The sequence below is a fragment of the Anomalospiza imberbis genome, chromosome 2, assembly GCF_031753505.1.
Source record: "Anomalospiza imberbis isolate Cuckoo-Finch-1a 21T00152 chromosome 2, ASM3175350v1, whole genome shotgun sequence".
Classification (NCBI taxonomy): domain Eukaryota; kingdom Metazoa; phylum Chordata; class Aves; order Passeriformes; family Viduidae; genus Anomalospiza; species Anomalospiza imberbis.
Genome location: NC_089682.1, coordinates 25243709 through 25265504, shown reverse-complemented (window position 1 = coordinate 25265504; position 21796 = coordinate 25243709). Strand labels below are relative to the sequence as shown.

At 38.4% G+C, this 21796-nt stretch overlaps 1 protein-coding gene across 9 annotated transcripts in view; it reads right to left on the bottom strand.

Moving 5' to 3' along the window:
* Positions 1-3152: 3152 nt before the first annotated feature.
* The window catches only part of ARHGEF7 (Rho guanine nucleotide exchange factor 7), a 116010-nt gene continuing 97366 nt past the window's right edge, over positions 3153-21796 (bottom strand). For 6 of the 9 annotated variants that reach the window (XM_068180166.1, XM_068180169.1, XM_068180172.1 and 3 more), the window contains 4 exons: positions 19429-19605; positions 10055-10154; positions 9382-9436; positions 3153-6254 (listed from right to left, as the gene is read on the bottom strand). In XM_068180166.1, coding sequence (XP_068036267.1) covers positions 6132-6254; positions 9382-9436; positions 10055-10154; positions 19429-19605 — 455 coding nt within the window. In that variant the 3' untranslated portion in view covers positions 3153-6131. Of the gene's footprint in view, positions 6255-9380; positions 9437-10054; positions 10155-18483; positions 19606-21796 lie in introns of those variants that run through there. The other 3 variants (XM_068180167.1, XM_068180170.1, XR_010995932.1) reach the window with 2 other exon arrangements.

Genomic DNA, 21796 nt, shown 5'->3' with positions numbered 1-21796 from the left:
GCATTGCATCATCCCAGTGTTTTCTCAGTTCAGTCTCAGAATGAAGATTTCATGTGTTAGATGTTGTAGCAGTATATTTTTCTCAGTTCCTCTGAAATTCTGCCTGTTGTAGACCAAGGCCAGAGATTTAAATGAGTTGGTGATAACAGAAAATTCCTTGCTTAGTTCTGCCTGACAATAAACCTGATCCCGTGTTACCTCCACACTGCATTATGCTGGAAGAGCCCTTGTGATGCTGAATGTACAGACACTATAATAAGTCACGTGTGCCGTGGGGAAGTGCTAAAAACCCCACACAGATCCCATGGGCACAGCTCGGTCAAACGCTACGCAAATGCTTTCAACTGTGACTGTCTACCTCTGTACTACAGGACAAAAGGTATTTAATAGACTGTACCTACTGGAGCTTGAAAAGCTGCTCCAAAATATACAAAAAGCTAACTTCATTTGGTTATTAAAGCATACAAAAGTAGAAATATTAACAAATTCGGGGAAAGTGAGTAAATTCTGACATAGCAGAAGCTAACACAGTCCCCTGCTGGAAAAATATTGCAAAAACATGCTATTTCTGTATTGTTCATCTCTGTCTACTGCAAACACACAGCTATCACAGGATGCTTGACTGACAAGAGGTGGCTAGCAATACACTAAGAAAAAAATTAATTGTTTGGGGAATCTCACCAGGCCTATATATGACAGCAGAATGGACATTAGGAAAAGGTTTGTCCTGGTTTCAATTGGGACAGAGTTAATTTTCTTCTTACTAGCTGGTACAGTGCTAAGTTTTGGATTCAGCAAAACGTGCTTCCTTTCCCAGGCTGGTTAGCACTGCCATGTTATTGGAAAGCCAGCAGATACACCTGCAGGTGTGCACACCCAAACAAACAGGCACAGATTCAAGACAGTGGATGGTGAGAAGAATATCACAGAAGTGAGCTCTGCCAGGCACAAAGGAGAGCCTGTGCATGCTCAACAGAGAAACACAATGAGATCAGTGAGAATGTGCAGGATCTAATGGGAGCACCTGAGCAAATTTTGGACTGTGAAGACCTGCACTAAGTAATTGGTACCACAGTTGTAACTATTCATAGTAACTTGCAGAACTGTAGCTCTCATGCCTTCCTAAGGACACAAGAATTAGATTTGGGCCTGGACAGTGGCTTTAAGGCAGCCACTCAAATTATTGGAGAGCTCAGGAGGTTAATTTAGTTTCAAATGCAGGCTCAGCTCCCCTTCCAAGATAGTATTTGACTCATGTATTAAAGAGAAAGCTCAAGTGCTGAGCACACAAGGCAAAATATGGCAAGCCTCCATCCCTTTTCCAGATGATGAAGCATGTCTTGCAGAGCAACTTCATCTGAAATTTCATCTCAGCATTTCTCCAAAGTGCAAACTCCTCTTTCTGGGACCCTTAAGCATCTTATGGAGTATCTACAGATACACACACATTAACCCACACCACCCCTGACTACTGTAGGCCCCTCACTCCCACAATCAAGGGTTACATGCTCCTTCTATTCCCTTCTCATGACCTATCACAGCGAGCAAAGGTGTGAAAGCAGGTAACAGCAAGTTCTGCACCTGAATTTCTGAGTCTGGTAGGTGTAGCAGGTCCAGTAGGATGTAACTGAGACATCCCTTGAAAAAGCAGGACACAGCTAAACCTCAGACAAAATGGCAGTGCCTTGAGGAGCACCCATTTTAGAGTGCAGCAGTGAGGGAAAAGTGCAACAAAAAGTCCTGTAAACACTCAGGTTGGAGAAGGAGGGGAACAAGGTGCCCAAGGTGCTGGAGAAGGCTCCCCTGCCGCCTGTGGAGAACACCACAGTGAAGGTTTTCCCCTACAGCCCATGGCAGACTCCCCACTGCAGCAGATGCACTGAAGGAATCTGCAGTCCATAGTGAGCCTTCAGGGGGGCAGGCTCATTGGCAGGAACTGTAGCCCAGGATGAACCCACCTTGGAGCATATCTATCCTTGAAGGACTGCCAGCCGTGGAAAAGACCAACACTGCAGCAGGGGAAAGCATGAAGTGAGAGCAGGAAAGAGAAATTGTTATAGACAGACCAAAACCCCCATTCCCACCCTCCTGCACTGCAGGGGGGAGACTGGAAAACAGGGGCAACAGAAATGGAAGAGTCCAGTTCAGCCTAAGAAGTGGGTAAGGGAAAAGGGGCTTAGTTTTTCTGTTTTGAATGACAAGAAATCAGCGTTTTTTATCTCAATGCACAAGCTTTTCCATCTTATTCTTCTCCTGTCTCCTGCTGAGGGAGAGGAGTAAGAGAGCGGCTGCGTGAGGGTCTGGCAGCCTGCAATGGTCAACCTACCCCAATACAAAACATTCAAAAAGAAAAATCCCCAAAACACTTCAGGTGACAAGGAAATGACCATTTCAAACTGTGTAAAATACCCATCTTTACAGTGATGAACCCAGAGAAACGTTGGAAAGTAAGACTTCTGAGAATAATTATAAACCACTACAAATAAAGTCCTCTGTTCTAAGTCTATCTCCTTGCTGAACTAAGCTGAAATAAATCTATCATTTCACACACCCAAGATGTTACTAATCCCTTCAAATGCTTTGTCCAAAGACTGGAACCATCTTTTCAAACAAATGACTCCCTGCACTTTCCTTAACCCATCCCACCATCTGGCATAAAGTCATACTGACAATTCTGCTACCATAAAAATCACCTCTCTCCCCCTATTTCAGGCAGCACCAACCACAAAAAGTCTCTATGACACATATCACAAATTTCTATTCAGATAAATCATGCACGTAGACATATTTTACTCAACTGAGGAAGTTTCTAGTGTTTCTTGCTGTATTTCCTTTCACTATTTTCCGTCTTTGATCTCCTCCATTTCTTACATTACCTGAGCAGGTCCGGTTGCCAAAGAAAGTGAACATTTTTCAATGTAAGACAGTTAAGGTCCTCCTCCTCACCCGTCTAAACAATCCTTGTTTTTTTTTTTTTTGTTTTCCCCAGGCATCAATTTACTATTATAAAAGACCATGAAAAAGCTCTTTCAAGATGGTATAGTACCTACTAAATTGGAGAGGTGGTTATTTATATGAACGGCAAAAAAATTAAAGCAATTTCCCTTTATCTCATAGCCCACATATTAGATGAAATGTAACACTTCATAGGGTAGGGGAAAAAATTCATGGTTTAATTACAATGTAGCATAAACGCTTTAGTAGTGGATACCAGGATATTATTGTGACATCTAAACTAGAGTTTTTCACAGACACTGTAAACAGATACTCTAAATTCCCTAAATGATTTGCATTAAAAAGGTTTATACAAAAGCAGTCAGGTATTCAATCTTTAGGATGTCATGACATGGTGAGACAAACACATACGTCAGTAAGTACAGAGAAATGTTATGCTACATTTTGGACAGTTCAGAACTGAAAGTGCTTCACATCTATAGGATAAGAAATGGCTTCATCTCCTCATCCCTAAATGATGAGAGCAAACAAACAACCCTTTAATAGGTTAAATAAACAGTGCCCCATTTATCCATGCTTATGTAAAGTTTCCAACAATTCAGAAGGTCCATGATGACATTTACAATCTATATACACTGTAACAAATTGTCAATGAAAACAAGTTCAGGTACTTGGTTCCCAAAAGTCAGAAGCTGCTCTCTGCACTAGAGACAAAAGCTACCTACAACTGACCTACATTAGGTCAGTTTTCTTTTCTGCTTCCTTTTTTTTTTTTTTATTGTGTATGTGTTTGTGTAAAAATTAGTCCTCCCAATCCAATTTCAATAAAATCAGTCCCTAAATCCTGGTTATTTTTAACAACTGCTTCATCCCAGTGTTTAAGGCGTGTTCATTAGATGTCAGTGTAGGGGTACTGTCAGAAATAATATCACAGGTACTAAGAGTCAGCAGATTTACATAGCAACACCGCTCTTTACAATATAATGCAAAACAAATTGTTATGATGGAAGTTGTTCCTGAGTTAAAATTTGCTAAATACTGCTAAGGTTAATGTTTTCCTTTTATAGTTCTTCCTCTGGAATGTGCTTTCACATATGCTCAATTGAAAACTAAAAATCACTCTGAAAATACCCTGGATGTCAGAAAGTGAAAATGTTAGCAAAATTCTAATTATATTGGCTTTCCCAAGTGTAAATTTGGCCATGATAGTATGCAATTGCAGGGGTTAGTATCACTTAGCTTTTAGCAAGGATATTTTCTAAATGTGACGATAAAATGTCAGTCCACAATTTTGTGCAATCGCAAATATCAAGGGAAGATTTTGGTAACAATAATTAACAAATTTAAAGTTCTATGAATATATAAAACTGGTAATGTCAATGTTTTTCATTTTCTCCTCCTTTAGAATTAAAGGAAAGCATTTTTAAATTGCAAGAACACAAGATACCTACAAATATATTCAGCTTTCTAAAAGAGACAACTTGTCTACTCAGGTTATGAAGTATCCATTCCCACAGAATTGTTCCTCAAGTATGTAATCACTGACAGAATTTCCTATTTTAAAATGCTGTTCTTGACTGGAAAAAGTGGGCTGCTTTAAAAGTAGATTTTTCATTAGATTCAAAATGTGCATGACAATTCTTACAACCCAAGTCATCCTGGCTCCAACTCACTAAAGTTCGTACAAACATTTGCTCAAGTCTGAGCATTACATTTAGCAGGAGTTAGAAGAGCAGTAGAAAATGAGAATGACAAAAGGTGTGACTCAAGTCTGTGCTATACCTGTACTTCTGACTCAACACAAACCCCTCAGAAAGCTGCACTGTCTGGAGTTAAATCCAAAGTTTGATGAAATCCATGAAAACAATGAGCTTTAATGGGATTAGTATTTTAAGTGCGTCATCTGAAGCTCACTGTTTGCAGTGATGTATCATCTCCTATCTTAAATACAAGAAACTGCAGTGATTGCACCTATCAGACTAGGGAATTAATGTTCCTTTATGTATTTTAAATCTGTCAGCAGTGCAAATTATGAGTTACAGTACGATTAAAAAAAAATCTTACTTCCACATTTCTTTCCATTTAAATCCTAGTAGGACAGAAATCAGCAACATGCAAAGAAAAAAGGGTGGGAACAGAATGACTGCTTCCACAGTATGGGAACTCCAAACAGAGAGTCTTATATAGTGGTATAGAAACAAAGCTCCGAATGAAGTTTGGCCTAGCCCATGTGTCTTATGCACAAAGGTTAGCTAAAATTTAATTGTTGTGACCATAAAATATAAATAGCAACAATTTATTCACAAAATTCTGGATTAGATTGATTTTTTCCTTTAACAAGCTGCATGATCTGTTATCAGCCAGCTGCATGTTTAAGCACAACAATAGAAAATGTAGTACATAAACACCTAAAAATCACAGTCATAAAAAGCAGGCAAGTACATCAGTCTTTTGGTGGCCAAACCACAAGAGATTAGTCTGCCAAACAAGTGTGTGTGAACGTAAATTGTGGGCATTAGATTTGTTAAAATTATTTCTACTGTCAATAAACAATTTCCTGTATTTTAATACTGTTCTTAAGGAACTGTAAACAGTTTAAAGTAAAAGGTAACAGTAAAGGATTTAAATATAGTGGTAAATAGGAAAAATAGGGGATTAAATTTGCATGTGTGGTGAGTGGGTAATTTGGAACTAATTCATAATTATCCACAAAGAACTCTGACCTTTCTTAGGTAGGACAGTACTGCCATCATTTCTAACACTTGTGATCATTATAATAACATAAGAAAAAACCCCAACATATCAGCCCTGATACATCAATCACATATGCATTTGAAATTACAGCTATTTACATGAAAAATATATATTTAATCAAAAAGCCACTGAAAAACATGGACTTTTAGTCAGGTGCTGCACTTTCTGCAAAATGAGGTAATTTGGATGCACGCAAATTAAGTTTAGTAGAGTTCAGGATCCACAGTCTCCATGCTTAAAGTACAGATTGCTGCAGTAAATGGCTTGACTCTTTCTGTATGTTCAGAGCAAGAAATCACTAGATCCAGTTAAATCCTGTTTTATAGTGCTCTTGATGCAACACTGACTAATGTCAGGAGGCTTCCCAGCTCAGTTCTACAACTGGTCTTTCAATAGAAAGAAGAAGGGAAAAAAAAAAGTGGTTATAAGTTGGTTTCATCCCAAGATGGATCATTCATATTCTTTAAAACTTTTCTAACAAGCTTCTCCAAGTCCTTGCGAGCTCTTTGTTCCTCTTCTAATGATTTCTTCATCTTTTTGTTATCCTGTTTAACAGAGACAGAGATATTACTGGTTGGTTTTGGGAGCTTTTAACAGATCTGACTACACATACACTGTCAATTACAAACTCTGAAGGCTCTTCCCAGTAAACCAGTATTAGCTGTTCAAAAGTAAAGCTTCTATTAACTTCACAAGTTACACACAGTTATTTCACACAATGCAACAAAAGCTGCCAAATGGAAACTGAGCTACTTCCTGTTTGTACGTAGGGGGCCTTTATATAGCAAGTGCTAGTAACACATGGCCACTAATCCGGAATTCTTCTGCTCAAACCTGATCAATGAGGAGTAGAATATATTTGTTGCTAATGGAGAAGGGAAATGGAGCAGTAAGCAGACTAAATATCCCCAGTAAGAACCTCCTGTGATTTTAACTGGTTTCAATCTCCAACAAATTTCTTAAAACTTAATGCAAATCAACTTGCTTCATTAGGAATGCAAACAGTTGAAAGGAGTATCCTGAAAATCAATATGTTCTCTGAAAAGTGTTTTGTGACTAAATTTTAAACTAGACTGATGACTACCAGCAGTCTAAGACAAGTCTGAATTTCAAGGAACACCATCTCTCCACATATATATTAACAAGTGAGTTCTTACTGATTAGTGCCATCAGGCAATAATGAAATAAATTAACAAGACCATAAGGATAACAGGGACCAATCCACAAGAATGCTTACACTATTTAATCCTGTACAGGTCAGGTGATGATGGCAACAGTAGGAAAGCAACCAGAAGGTAAAATAACATTGAAATAAGGGCCCAAGACAAGTCTAATGGCGTTTAACAAACACTGGCCTTCAATCCAAGGGTCCAACTGGACTCCCATTAGCTGTCCCTTACAGACATTTTAGAAAAATGATGGGATCATAAAATCATAGAATATGAGTTGAGTTGGAAGGGACTCATCAAAATCATTAAGTCCATCTCCTGACCTTGCATAGGACACCCCAAGAATCACACCACGTGCCTGAAAGCATTGTCCAAATGCTTCCTGAATTCAGACAGGCTTGATACTGTGACCCGGGGTTCTGGGCTCCCTGGAGAGCCTGTTCCAGCAATCAGCTACCCCCTGGGTAAAAAATCTTTTCCTAATATCCAACCTGAACCTCCCCTGACTCAGTTTCATGCTGTTTCCTCAAGTCCTGACACTGGTCACCAAAAGTGATTGGTACCTGCTTCTCTTCTTCCCCTCACAAGGAAGTTGTAGACCACAATGGGTCCCCCTCTCCTCCAGGCTGAACACACCAAGTGACCTCAGCCCATATGGCTTCCCCTCAAGGCCCTTCACCATCTTTGTGGCCTCCTTTGGACACACTCCAACAGTTCAATATCTTTTTTATATTGTGGCACCCAAAACTGCCCCCAGCACTTGAGGTGAGGCCGCCCCAGCTCAGAGCAGAGCAGAACAATCCCCTCCCTTGCCTGGCTGCCCATGCTGTCCCTGATGCTCCCCAGGACAGGGCTGGCCCTCCTGGCTGCCAGGGCACTGCTGGCTCATGTTCAACTTGCCATCGACCAGGACCCCCAGGTCTCTTTCCATGGCACTGCTCTGCAGCTTCTTGTTCTCTAGTCTATACACACAGCCATGGTCTGTCACATTATTAACTCCATTCCCTCCTCAAGTCTGTTAAGAAACTTGGAAAGTTCATTATTTTATGTAGGAACAGATTTAAGTTAAGTCTGCCAGTTCAGGACTAGTTCAAGTGTACTGCCTGTGGAACAACAGCTATGAACAACTGATGGAAGCTGCTATAGGAAGGATCCCATTTCACAGTCTGGTGTCTACACCAACCAGGACACCATGTACTCCCAGAGAGCCTTTATCCAAAAAGCCCTTGCCAGCTCAGAGATTATTTCTGCCCTTTCTCTGGTTGGCAGCATCATAGCAGTAGACCAATAAATGTTTTTAAGATGAGATTCCTGAATTCCTGATACGTAAGAAAATGAAACCAGACTTTAATATGTCTTGGCTTGGAAGATGTAAGATTCTGAAGAACAACTATTTGAAAAGGCAGCAGAAAAGAGAGCTGTTGCATGAAGCTCAGAAGAAGGTGACTTTTTGTTTAAGGGTCATGGAGCTGTGCAAAGCCTCAGTGAGGTTGCACCTTTATTCTTTGTACAAAAGTAGGAGGCCATAGGAGTACTAGTGGGCTATTATTGCTGCTTTTATTATAAGAATTTTCTTTTTTAAAAGACTACCAAATTCAGCTCTAACCAGGGATACTTGTTGTTTATATGCTGAACCCAGCAGAATTTAAGTATGCAACACATCAACTGTCCTATTTCAAGAAATATGCATGACATCCTTAGAAATACTAAGCATGGTTACGGAGGGCAAAAAAAAAAAAAATCACATTTATAGCCCCAGACCTGAAGAATTACATTAACACAAGAAACTTTATCCAACTTCCAGAGTCAGACTGGTAAGCAAATTCACACCTTGCATAGTGAGCAAAATCCAATGCTTCCTTTCACCTATGCATTAAGCAAAGACTACATGCAGCACCATTAACATGATTAAAACAACTAAGTCCTGAAAAGGTGATATTTTTATTCAATCATGGTGGATATTTAGAACAAGTGACAAAAAAGCACCCAGAGCTATTGTGAAGCCCTCATTTTAAAAAAGCCATGTAATAGGCACTGAAAAGGACTCTTGTCTCTGGAAATGAGCAGTTTTAAGAACTGATCCATAGAGGTGTTCAGGTTACTTTGAGATTGTATCATTTCAGAACTATAAATATCTGGTTCTGTTTAGGCCTTTATTAGTGTTCTCAAGCAACTACGATTTCTCAGTCTCTGTAAGCTTACTTTGCTGGTGATACAGCACAACTGAATTTGCTTAACACTTCCACCATATCAGAAGCTGCAACATCCAAAAACAGCTTAGTAATTCACTTCAGAGAAGAAATCCTCAATGCTATTCTCAAAAGATTTATGACAACAATAGGGAGTGCTTTTTTGGCAAACGATATTTTACTTTTAAAAGTAAATCTAGTCCAAAATTCAAGCTGATGACTGTCAAAGTGAACTTGCAAGCCATATTTAGTTTTATAACAAACCTTCCATCTTTTCTTTCTCCATGTTGCTATAAATGTAGCAAGTTACCAACCTGTCTTAACTCCTGTACTTCATCCTTTAATGCATATACTGTGTCAACAAGGCTTCTAAAAGGAAAAAAAGATCATCTGTTACAACAGTTTTCAGAAATACACATCTAACTCTATTATTAGACAAAACTGATTAATGAAATGCAATTAAATAAAAAACACCCCATACCTAATAGCTAATTTCAAACCTGTGTTAAAAAAAAACCCTGTTTCTCATCCTGATTTATATTCAGTAAGGCAAGGACTTGTTACCAGCTTCTGTGACAAGAAACAGCTCTCAAGCACTTATGGACCTCTGCTGGTTTCTGTATTACAGCTCTCTAGAACAGAACTATAGTTTCATTTCCAACATACTCTTTATCAAAAAAGCAGAACGATGCCACATGCTAACTAGAAGGATGCCACCAATTTAATACTGAAATCTGACAGCACTTGGAAAAATTATTTGCAAGTGAAGCACGTCACTTCTTGGCATGGGTGGAATAGGTTGCACAGCATATACGAAGAAACCAGACATTTAAATGAAGGCTGACTGCATTTGGAGGACTGGCAGCATACTCCAAACAGCTCTATTCCAACTACAAACATACCAGACACACTCTACTATCATGGGAGACAGGAGGAAGAGTGCAAAGTTTACTACTTTAATTCATCATTCATTAAACATATTCTTACTTCTCTTCTATAACAGTCTGACCATTACTTTTAGTTTCTTCTACAATAATTTTTTCTTCTTCTGGAAGCAGGACTTGAGGAGCTGATTCTTTACGGGAACCTGTTGTAAAAATAAATTACAAAATGAGCAACTCACAAATACTACTGTGGCATTTTAAAGATTATTCTTTCATCACCACATGATACACCCCCACGACCAAGGTATATCACTTTCCATTTCCCCCTTCCCTCTACACATGAGTTACTGACACTTTTTTACTTTTGAAACCACAGCCTTACTACAACAAAAGGTTGTCTGACACCCCTACCCCACTGGTGACATAACTCCTGAGTCACTGACAGGGATGTTACACTGTTCAAGGAACAGTGCACTATTCAACCATCAGTAAAAGCTGTGCAAGTTCCCCACAGCAGACTAAGAAATACATAGCTGTGTTTAAGTAACAGCGATTTAAGCATCAAGGACAGATTCTGATCTCACACTGATACAAATCCAAGATATAATTCTGCTCTAAACCCATTACTCTGTCAGTAAGAAGCAGAATAGTGCTATCAAATGACACAGCAAATAAAGAAGTAAAAACCCTTTTCCCTGAAACACTGTAAGCACCCCACTTTGTGTGTGCACGCATATAGATGCAAATACTCTTACAGACAGCCTTTTAGTCCTACAATGCATTCCTACTAAATGACACACACTCTTTGTATTTAATAGATGTTTCAAAAGGCACTTCGTGGTTTGATGATAAAAACTCAAAACATACCAACATCTTCAGAACTTTTTCCACACATCACAATTTATAACATTGAGATCAAATGTATAGATTATAAAAACATAGTTCTGAATAGAAAAGCTACAACTGAGCAATGTGCATCCACTATAATTCTATAAACATTATTCAATTCAACTGCAACAAATTACAAGAGTTTTTTTAAGAAGGTCTGTAAATAAATTGGTGTCTAAGCATTTGTTCAGAATTCAAACACTGCAGATAAAGCACTGAAGTTCTTACATTTTTTAACTAAGACATCAGTTTTAACAAACAAGGTATACTTGTCACCAATTCACCATAATGAACTTTCATTAACCAGGAATTTCTCAAGTCTCATACAGTTCAAACTGATAACTTGGTACTACAGAGCACATGCCTGTCCAGAGAAATTGGACTACAGAGCACATGCCTGTCCAGTTGCTGAACAGCTGCTTTGTGCTAGCAGCGCTTTTCTGTTATGGATCATGGTAAAATACAAAATATAAACAAATAAATAAAAATGTTGAATAAATCACACTCATTACAAAATACTAACTTCCCAGACAGCTGCAGTCTTGAGTTCTGAACAGTGAGCTTGTAAGGATCCTATCTTATCTGTACATGTTTAGCTATTTAAATTATTTTAGCAAACAATAACAAATGCCTTTAATGCAGAAAAAAGCTTCCTTAAGCTTACAGTAAAGATCTAACGTACGAGTATGTGATTGTCAAAATTATATAGACTAAAGAAACAGCAGATATGAGAAAGAATCTTGTCCTCGAAAGCGGTAAGTTCTTCTTATGAGCGAAGAAATCTTTTAAGCGTTAATACACTTCCACTTATTTTCCAGGAGGAACAACCTATAAAACAAACACATCTAAATTCTGTAGAGAGCTCAAGGACACTTCCCTGTTTGTGCTGTCAGTCTCTGTAAAAAGCTCTCTTATGTTTATTTCAGTTAATTGCTTACTGCTCTGCTTTATTAGCCTTGCAGCTAACATAGAACTGAATTAAATGCTGTATTAGGAATTATTTGGCAGCAGCTGCTACCAGATCACTACATTTTGGGTCTCTGTAGTGATGTGAAGCACACCTCAGCCCAGCACAGGCCAAGGGAGACAATGACCAAGGGGAGAGAACTGCCACACATTTCTCACCCATGACTCCCTCCACCCAAACAGAGCACATGCTTTTCCCTTTGTACAGAGCTGCATCCAACTGTCAGCCTGGGCAGGGTAACACAGGGCTTGCAAAGCACAAATAGCATGGACCAGACAGCTTGACAACAAATGTCCCAGCTGTTCAGTAATACACACACGTGCAAGTGAAGCAGATGTCTACAGCAGCACATCCTGATGAAAGTACAGTAGAGCACAGCACACAACACTGCCCAGACACACAAGGCACTCCAGCATTATACACTCAAGGAGACCTGACGCTACACAAACACACACAATGGAACACTGCTGCTGTGAACACTGACCTTCGTGTGCCACAGGACAGTAACTACTGTGGAACACAAGTTCCACTCTTGCCTTCACTGCTTCAATACCCTTGGTCATACAAACCCTTATTTGTATGTCGGAATTCTTGCTGCTCTTATGGTTCGTACTTATGTAAAAACCCCCACCACTTTCTCCTTGATCGTGGTTTGTGTTTTGTTAGCTTTGGAGGGTTTTTACTGTAGATTTTTTTTCCCAAACCCCACAAGCACATGCTGAGTATCAAAGGTACAAACACTCAGTACATCTATCCCGCCACAAAGGATCTGGCCATCAAATGAGTACATGCACAGTAACATCAGACATGAGGTGTCAAGTTCTAAAGGCAAAAGAAAGCTATTTCAAAAACCTGCTTTTCTGCGCCATTTATGCCAGCAGCTCTCCTTTTTTTTAAAGGTGCTTTTTTTTTTTTTAATTACATGTCTGGAAGTAAATTCAAGCAGAGGCATCACTGGCACTCAGCAATATCCCCTAAATTCCACCTTGTGCCTTCATCAATCTCTTTAGGCCTACCCCCTGAGCAACCATTTACCTCTGAAAAAGCTACAGCTTTAGGACATGAAGAGAGAGTTGTGGTACAGTACAGTGGGCACTTCCCACTGAATTAATACTGAAAGATTGTGCAGTCTAGGAAGTTCGTACAGCTCGAATAATCCTAAACACCTTTGAGACATACTCCACATTTTCATGAAATAGGGTGGAAGAATCAAGTTGCTTTAGTTTGCCATATCTGCTATTCCTCAATCCTAAGCATCAAGTTTCACATGGAATTTTATTACAAGACACTATTCCAAGTCAGAAAGGTCAAATTGACTATATTTAAATTGACCTCAAACAACTGCCCAATTCACCTTGAGACAACATAACCACAAGTATTAGTCAGTTTGTAGGGGTTTTTCACATGGGGATTTGTTGTTGTCTTTTTTAGTTTAGATTGGGTTTGGGGGCCTGTTTGTTTGTTTTTTTGGTTTTCTTTTTTAAGATGGACACCCCGCACCCCATGCTACACGAAACACAGTTTCATTAAGTTTGGGGTTTTTTTTTGGAGGGGGTGGGTATTGAGGGAAGTAAGGTAGATGGGAGGAGAAAATATGTTTGACAAACCCAAACAATTACTTCAAGATTAGCAAATAAATATTAAGGCCAAGTAAGTTGCCATCACTTCTCAACAGGGAACTCTTAAAATGAGGGTTTTGGAAGAATGACCCCACTGTTTAGAAGTCTGTTGAGTAACTAAGGCAAATAACTGACCACTACAATAAGATTCAATTTAGTTTCCATAAATTAAATTCCATGAAAAAAACAAATGTATCTATTCAATATCAATACCTCTCAGCCTTAGAGTGGAGAACAAAGAATGACAATGCTTTTTGACAAAACCATACCCTACATTATAGGTTTGGCAAATCAAGCCTCCAGAGTAAAGCCAGTAACAACACAGCCCTCCTGACATTCAGAGCAGGGCTACAGGCCTTAGCAATGCCTCCTACATAATGTGGTAGAACACCTGACATACAAGAATAGGCTTGTGAGAACAGCCCCCTGCTTTTGGTTTTCAGTGTCTGATTCCCTTTCCAGCTAAATCAATCAGTCTAAAACAAGCAAGCAATTCTGAGCATTTCTAGAAATAAGGAAAGCTGGAACCTGTTTGGGTATTTACATGGTTGAAAGATTTCATAACAAAAGTTCACTTTATACCTGCCTAAAACAGGTAGAGTGTCATTCCTAGCCATGAGTATGGTCTTAACACCAAACTAGGAAGAGACTACAGCAGAGACTGAATGTCACAGAGGTTCTCACTGATGTCTGTTTGCAATCCTAACTCAAAACCTCAGCCTTTCACTCACTCTTCCCCAAAAGGAGCATGGCATCTTACAAAATGGTTGACATAGAGTCAACCCCCCTGCCATGGGCAGAGACACCTTCCCCTAGACCAGGCTGCTCAAAGACCCATGCAAAACCCTTGAGCACTCCCAGGGATGTGGCATTCACAATTTCTCTGGGCACTATGCTATTTTTATATGGCACCATCCTGACTCCTGACAGAAGCCAAGTTTCAGAAAGAGCTGTACTGGTAAACAGCCTAGTCCTTTGTTTTGAATCATTTAGCAGACAAATATGAAGGCAGTTAGGTTTTGCAGAAGGGAAGAAAGAAAAGGGGGACGAAATTCAGAAACCTTTCCACTTTAACTGGACATTAAATCTCTGCCTATGTCCAAAGACCTTGTCTGTCTAGGAACATTTAAGCCAAGAGTAAAATGGAGGTGAGTATTCATATCATCTGTTTAAAGCAGCTAATTTCAGGGCATCAGCTATAAGACAGCTCTCCCCAGTCAACCAAGAATAGCTTCCTCCAGCTGGCAAAAGGGAGGAGAAGGCTCAGTCATAGAAGACTATAAGTGTCCCAATTTAAGGTATGGAAGTCAGATGTGTGGGAAAGTTGGTAATTTCAAGAAGTGCACATCATTATCTGAGGCCATGAGCAAAGACTCTGTTGCACAGTTTTTAAGTATTGCTGTTTTCTTCACTTCTTCATATCTCTACTGTGATTAGGAGAGGTAAGGAGGGGAACAAGCTAGGGATAAAGGGCAAAAGTTTGAAACAGTACTTGTAAACATACAATTCTGTTTTTCACCAACTTTACAAGCTAAGAAGCTCCCAGAAATTAAATTTACTTGAGTTTCAATGACAGGAGTGTGACTTGCCACTGAAAAGCAAGTGTGTGTATGTTTAGATCCACCATTAACCACTGGCATGTCCAGATATGTACATTTCCTAGTAAAGTAAATGTTAGACAAAAAAAAAAAAACAAACCCAAAAAAAAAACCCCAAAAAAAACCCTTTGTAATTTAAAATATTTTAAATACTTTTAATTTAAAATGCAGTGTGTCACTGCATTTGTTATATTAAATATGTTAAAACAGATAAGCAGACCTGCCAAATTAACCTTCTCTTTCTTAATAAATTTTCCATAAGGTCCTAATACAAAGAATTCTAAAAATGCTGCTCCCAGACTCTGTATGTAATGGGATTTACAAATTGGAAAAATCTGTGCTACAGATCTGTCAAAATCAAAAGGGTATCCTTAACTATCTTTGTAAAGAAAACACAAATCAGAAGCCAAATATCAGCTAAACTTTAGTTCACTGTATAAAATACACCATTGTTTGCAAATCCTTGGGAATAAAAAAAAAAAAGATTTGGGCATGAAGTTTTGTCTTTTTTAACTAATAGAGAATCACAAACAGAAATAAAACCCCACATGACTCAGATGACTGATTTAGGCAGTTTACAGCAATATGCTTAGATGAGTAAAATGGAAACAATTAAAGTGGACCAAAATATAACTTCATATGTGTTAATCATGTAAGAACAGAATGAATAGTTTGAGAAGACAGATACATCATCTGAAGACATGGGAGATTTCTAAGACAACATTTGTAAAGAGCTACTCCATTAAACTGCCTGTATTTTGCTAACCAATACAAAAACTTCCAAGCACATGGCTGCAGGACTAGAGCTGCTACAATCATAGCAAAACACAGTTATGACCATTTAATAGAGAGGGGTGATAATTAAATTAATTCTGATGTAAACATTTTAGCACATATATTATCCTACTAATTTGTTTAAATTCACTCATATGTAGCATCTTTTAAGTAGAAACACTAAAGATAACTCTTGCTTTTAAAATAAATATATTGTAATATTAAATCATGGAAACACATAAGGTTATATACACCCTTAGTATATTCACAAAATTTCTTTCTGGCAATAGGACCTGCAGAAGTAGGTTTTAGATTGTTCCAATAATTCAGCCCATGCTTCTACTGAGAATATACCAACAAAATACCCCAAAAAACCCAGCAACAAAAAAAAAAAACAACAACAACAACAAAAACCCCACACCAAAAAATCAAAACAAACAAACAAAATAAAAACAACCAAAAACAAAAAAGAAGAAAATAAAATCAATTTAACAGGAGAGGAAGGCGACAGAAAAGCAATCTATAGATGGCAATGTCTCTGAATTTTTTTTTACAAAAAAGAGGATATAGAAGAATATATATACTTCCCATTACATTAAATATCCTGTAGATGTCAACTACATTAAACAAAGATTACACACTTATGTCAAAAAAGGTCTTTCATGTCAGCATTTGATCACTCTGGGAAGAAGGGAAAAAGAGAAAGGAGGCATAGGAAGAGAAAGGAGGATGTGTTAAGTTACAAGTTCTGCTGTCCTTTCCCCCTGTGTAATAATTAAATATTAAAGTCACAGTCTAGCAAATGCAAAATTTATTTCAACTGTACATAACAGATGTCTTTTTCATATAAAACAAAACACTTAATTGATATATGCAACCACAAACAATATGCATACTGTACAGTACAATGAAACATTCAGATATACATCCATTTTGCATTTTCTAAAGGCAGTCACCTACTAAAGATGGCTTCTCCCATTCACAAATGAAGTGCACAATATATATTACTCTTTCTATGTTTTACGTCACTATATACACAGTACTGTGTTTTGGCAAGATTACGCAAAACACCCAATCAATATTGGTTGGCTTCAGCTTATGGTAAGTACTAATTTATATGGAAACACTGCATAAGCCATGAGAAGAAGGCCTGACAATGGCTTGAACCTACCTTCCAATTCAGGTTCTCCATCCTTCCAGTGTATTTGTAACTGTACACATACAATTTACAGAATTGCATAAACATAAGGTACTGTTATTACCATGACTAAAGTTCCACAAAAATAGAAACACTGAACCTTTGGACTGAATACCATCATTTCCACATTTGTCCTTTTTTTGTTTCAAGCATTTTGCATCAATACTCCTGATCAGTTCACAATAGTTTACAGCCTGTAACACTGAAAACGTAGAATGGTTTTAAATGTGCTGTGATGTTAATATGAGAATACACAATATGAGAGATCCTAAGTATGATAGTACCTAATGACATAAATGCTACAGTAATTAAAGGTGGTAAACTGTCAAAGCTTTGGTGCTTAAAAAGTCAAAATCTTCAGATGTGGGCAACAAATCTTTCTGTGAGATAAGGAAAGTTCAAGTGCAACAACTGTATTACAAACTCATATTTACACTATATAACATGAAACAGACATAAAGGAATTACCATTTATCCAGTGCAGAAAACATTATTCAACTAGAACACCACATCATAGGAAACAGGGCAAAAACAATCCATACTTTTCATATATGTTAAAAAAACAAAACAAAAAAACTGACTGAAAAGAAGGAGGGAGTGAAGTGGGTTACAAATGTGCTGTGAAATGATATGGAGCATATATATTTATCTCATTTCTCTAGAGCAAGACTCCTCCATTTGCAAAAGGTTCAACATACACAAGCTCCTGGTCACTACATTAATACATGACCAGCAGTAAAATGAACCCCTGAAAACCCTCCTTGGTAAGCACTACTGCTTTTGTTAGTCACATTATAGAATGCCAAAAATAGTGAGAGAGGATAAAGCAGGGGATCAAACAAGACTGAATGTAAACTGAAGACATGAACTGCCTTGAAACATCATCTCCACACTGACCACCTCTGGAATCATGCACGTCTAGCAATTGCAACCTTCTGATCATGTAACCTGCAGAAAGGTATTGGTTACCTTTTAAACAGTGTGATCAAGTTCCCGGGCTGCAGTTAAATTTTATCACGATTACTCTGAACTTGTTCATAGAGTAGTATCTGAACACTGGATAACATGCTTACGTGAAAAGTGATAAGGGTGTTGCACTTGGGAACCCTGGCAAAACTGAGAACTGTTTCTGTCCTTCTATCACTTTCACCACACTTTCCCCCAGTGCTTACAAAGATTTGGAAAACATGCCAGTTTTGTTTTGATGCCAATTACTTTAGCAACAAGACAGAACACACACACACAGTTCACCCCAGCAGTGCTCCAGGTGCAGGTTTGAGACCTTCAGCTGTGCACAGCATGTCACAGTTCTCTGAAAAAGCCAACATGACTGTAAGTGAAGAGCTGCTGCTGAAAACAAACCTGCTTATGAGAGAAGTTACAAGAGACAATAAAATCTGTCACAGACATGCTCCAAACAGTACAACCCAAAAGCCAAGCATTCTATTATTCAGAACTTCAAACAAGCCAACTTGATCACAGTTGTACCTAGAGTTTCAGATGCTGAACACTGGAGCCTCCATCAGGGGAATCATTTTCCTCTTGTCTTTTCAAGAAGAATGGTCAATTGAGAGTTGACAGTTGTGTATTTTAACAGGCAAGTAAACATCTAAACCCTGCTTTCTGCCACACTACTGCACACAGTAAAGTGACAGTATGACCACAGGTAACATGAGAGTACCAAAACACTGCATGTAATGAGCATGGACTGCCAGGTTTTCATGACAATTGCTGGACTGGGGTGGGGAAAGAGCAGCGAGGTCCTCCATATAAACATTTTAAGCAATGAGCAAAAGACAGCAGTATAAAACCAGAAATTTTTATGGATTAGCAAATGCTCTTCCAAACAAATAGGCCAGATAAGTGAATATCTGAATGATTTTACAGCTCTTGTACTGCTTATTTTTTAGCTGTATTTCACTTACTCTACCAGCTATGTATTTTGTTAATAATATGTAGGAAATCCAACCACTACCACTAAGGTATTTCCATATAGCTGGCACTCAGCTCTCAAACCATTACAGGCTTCAGTACAAAATATAAAAATGTGCTTATCCAAAATTAAAAAAAAAAAAGAAAATAAAGGACCTGTTACTACACTGACCAAGTCAAAAGAAAAAAAAAAGACCATTCAGAGCTACAAATTAACATCTGTCAATTAAAAAAACCCTCAAGAAGTATCATCCTTAACAGGATATACACTTTTTAGAATGACTTGTTTGTACGTGTACTGAATTGACAATAGAGCCTTCCACCAGGTATAACTGAAGTTTCAGGAGCTCCCTCAGAAGTTGTTAAAATATCACATTAAAGAGACAAGGAACAGCAAGAAAACATCTAAGAAAAGCAGGCTGTGATACAACAAGCATTTGTTAAGAAAAAGCTCAGAAGTGCATTAGTTCTGGTGAGAGATATATGAGCAACAGCTCTTACGAGATGTAGACCCCATTCTGTAACTATGGGCTGTCCATATACTGTCATAGTCAGAGTCTTCTGAGAGGTCTGAAGGCTCCAAACGAGAAAGACTACTGCGACGACCCAAGGAGTCTAGACTTGATTGGTCATCATCAGCCAAGACGTGATTATGCATCAGGTCAGTGCCTTGCCATGCTAAGGATGTATAGGTGAAATGAAATGGTGGATGTGGATAGGCAGAGGTGGGATGAGGAGGAGAACGTAAGGAATAGCCACAACCAAACACATGAAATAAAAGCAAAAAGGTGATGGGAAGAGAAGGAAAAGAGAAAATATTGTTAAAAAGGCACCAAAGTTGGGTTTTTCTTTTTTCTTTTTTTTTTTCAAATTTGTTTGGGGTTTAAGTATAAATTACACTCAGCACATAATGTTTGAACAGTTACAATACAATTTTGAAGTGGTTTTTAAGTTTCTAGGCAGTCTTAGTTGAGAATTTTGAGTAACAAAATATTGTTTGAAAGCAGATTTTTTTGAAGAGGAAGTCAAGTTCTTTTGAAATACAGTCAGTTCTGGTCTGGGGAGGATTTGACTGGGCACAGAGCAGAAAACAAACACAGTAAGCCAGCATGATCCAGCACCAATGTGAAAAGCAATAGCCCCTTCCCCATCACACATCTGTACCTTATCCTTTCCCTCCCTTGCAATGACACAGTCTTTTGTACAGCTGCTTCATGAGCCAGGTCAGGAAACAGCTTCAGATGAAAAAATCTTTTGTAGGGTTAGTTTTTTTCAAGCAGGTAATTTTCCCACCAGCTCACAACACAGCCAACAGAAGTGCTTGTGTCACCACTGTGAAGAGGAAAATGAAGGGGGAAAAAGAAAAGCAAAGGTTCTCATGCAGAGCAGGGCTGCTGACTACTAAATCAGCAGCAACATCTTGCACCCATTGAAGGAGATTGTCAAAGTACGTTTTTTTCTGTGCCCACACCCCTCGTTATTGGTTAAACCATGTGGCAAATTAACTCAGAAAAATATGGACAAGAGCCTAACAGTTACACAGCCTAGCCCATTCTGACCCCTCACACACCTCTTCCTACACATCTGAGTCCACCCCCCCAACTAAATACTTCTAGATCTCTAGGGCCATTGGTCAAACATAGTAAGGACAGTTTTTTAATTTTTCAAGGGCTGACAATATCCAAGGACTGAAGTCGTGTAAGTGGCCATGTTATGAGCCACCATACACGTGATATTGCAGAGAATTTTAAATCTTCATTTGATGCAGAAATGCAAAATAAGCTCAGTGTTCAAAAAGCACAAGAAAGTCAGACTCTGCTCTTTCATTTCCATCTACCTACACAAATTAAGTCCCACTTTTTCCCACCCAAACAACTGATAAAAAGCTGCTCTGCTACCTCTAATACCACACCTTACCAGTTTGCACTGGTGCCATAGCGCTGCTGTACTGACACTGCCAAAAGCAGCAGATTAAGGTGCAGTAGGGGAATTGCCCAGTGAGTGCTGTGAGGGACAGGCAGAATATTAACTGAGAGATAAGAATGGAGTATGTAAAAACCAGCATAGTTCACAGATGGCAGGCAACTCTCTCATTCTATTATTCTACCCTGACTACTGCTCCAACAGAAGCAATTCCAACTTTATTGGTTCTTTTCCCATTTCCAGTTCACAAATGGACCTTCTGAAACCTAGCCTTAGGTGACAACATTACACTTTCTAAACAAAGCAGCTGTGTGCCTAATCAATAAAAAAATTGTTTCTTGCTGCAATTAGGAGCAAATAAAAGCTGCTGACTTCTGATGTATGCAATGATACCCACAGCACTATGTATATTTCTTAAATATACATAGACAGGATAAATAGGCAAGCAAAAAAAATTGTATCCACTTCATATCTGCACACACACACACTACTGTGCAAGTGCAAATGTTTTCCCAACCATTTCTTGTAACGCTATCCTTGGAAATAACAGATCACCGTTGAGGTGTTTAAATGGCAATCATCTAATTTGATTTTGTTTGGAACAACAGTATATCTTCAGAACTTTGAACTCATTTATTCCCTTTATCCAATTAAGCACACTACTTTAATGACTGTAGGACTATAGAAAGATTAGTATTAATAAAAAAATTGTAGTAGTAGCTGATTTCATGATCTTGGAAATACACAGTTCATTACGACAGAAAAATTAAAATTAAGGCTTTTGTTGTTACTGTCTAATATAACTGCCATATTCCCATTGTAAGTTACATAGGAATACAAAGTAGCTGTGTTTTTTTCAAGGTGGCAATAGCAAATAAACATGTATTAGGAAAATTCAAGAACTAAGTCTGCAATTGCGTTTTAAGACTTCAACTGTCAGCACGAA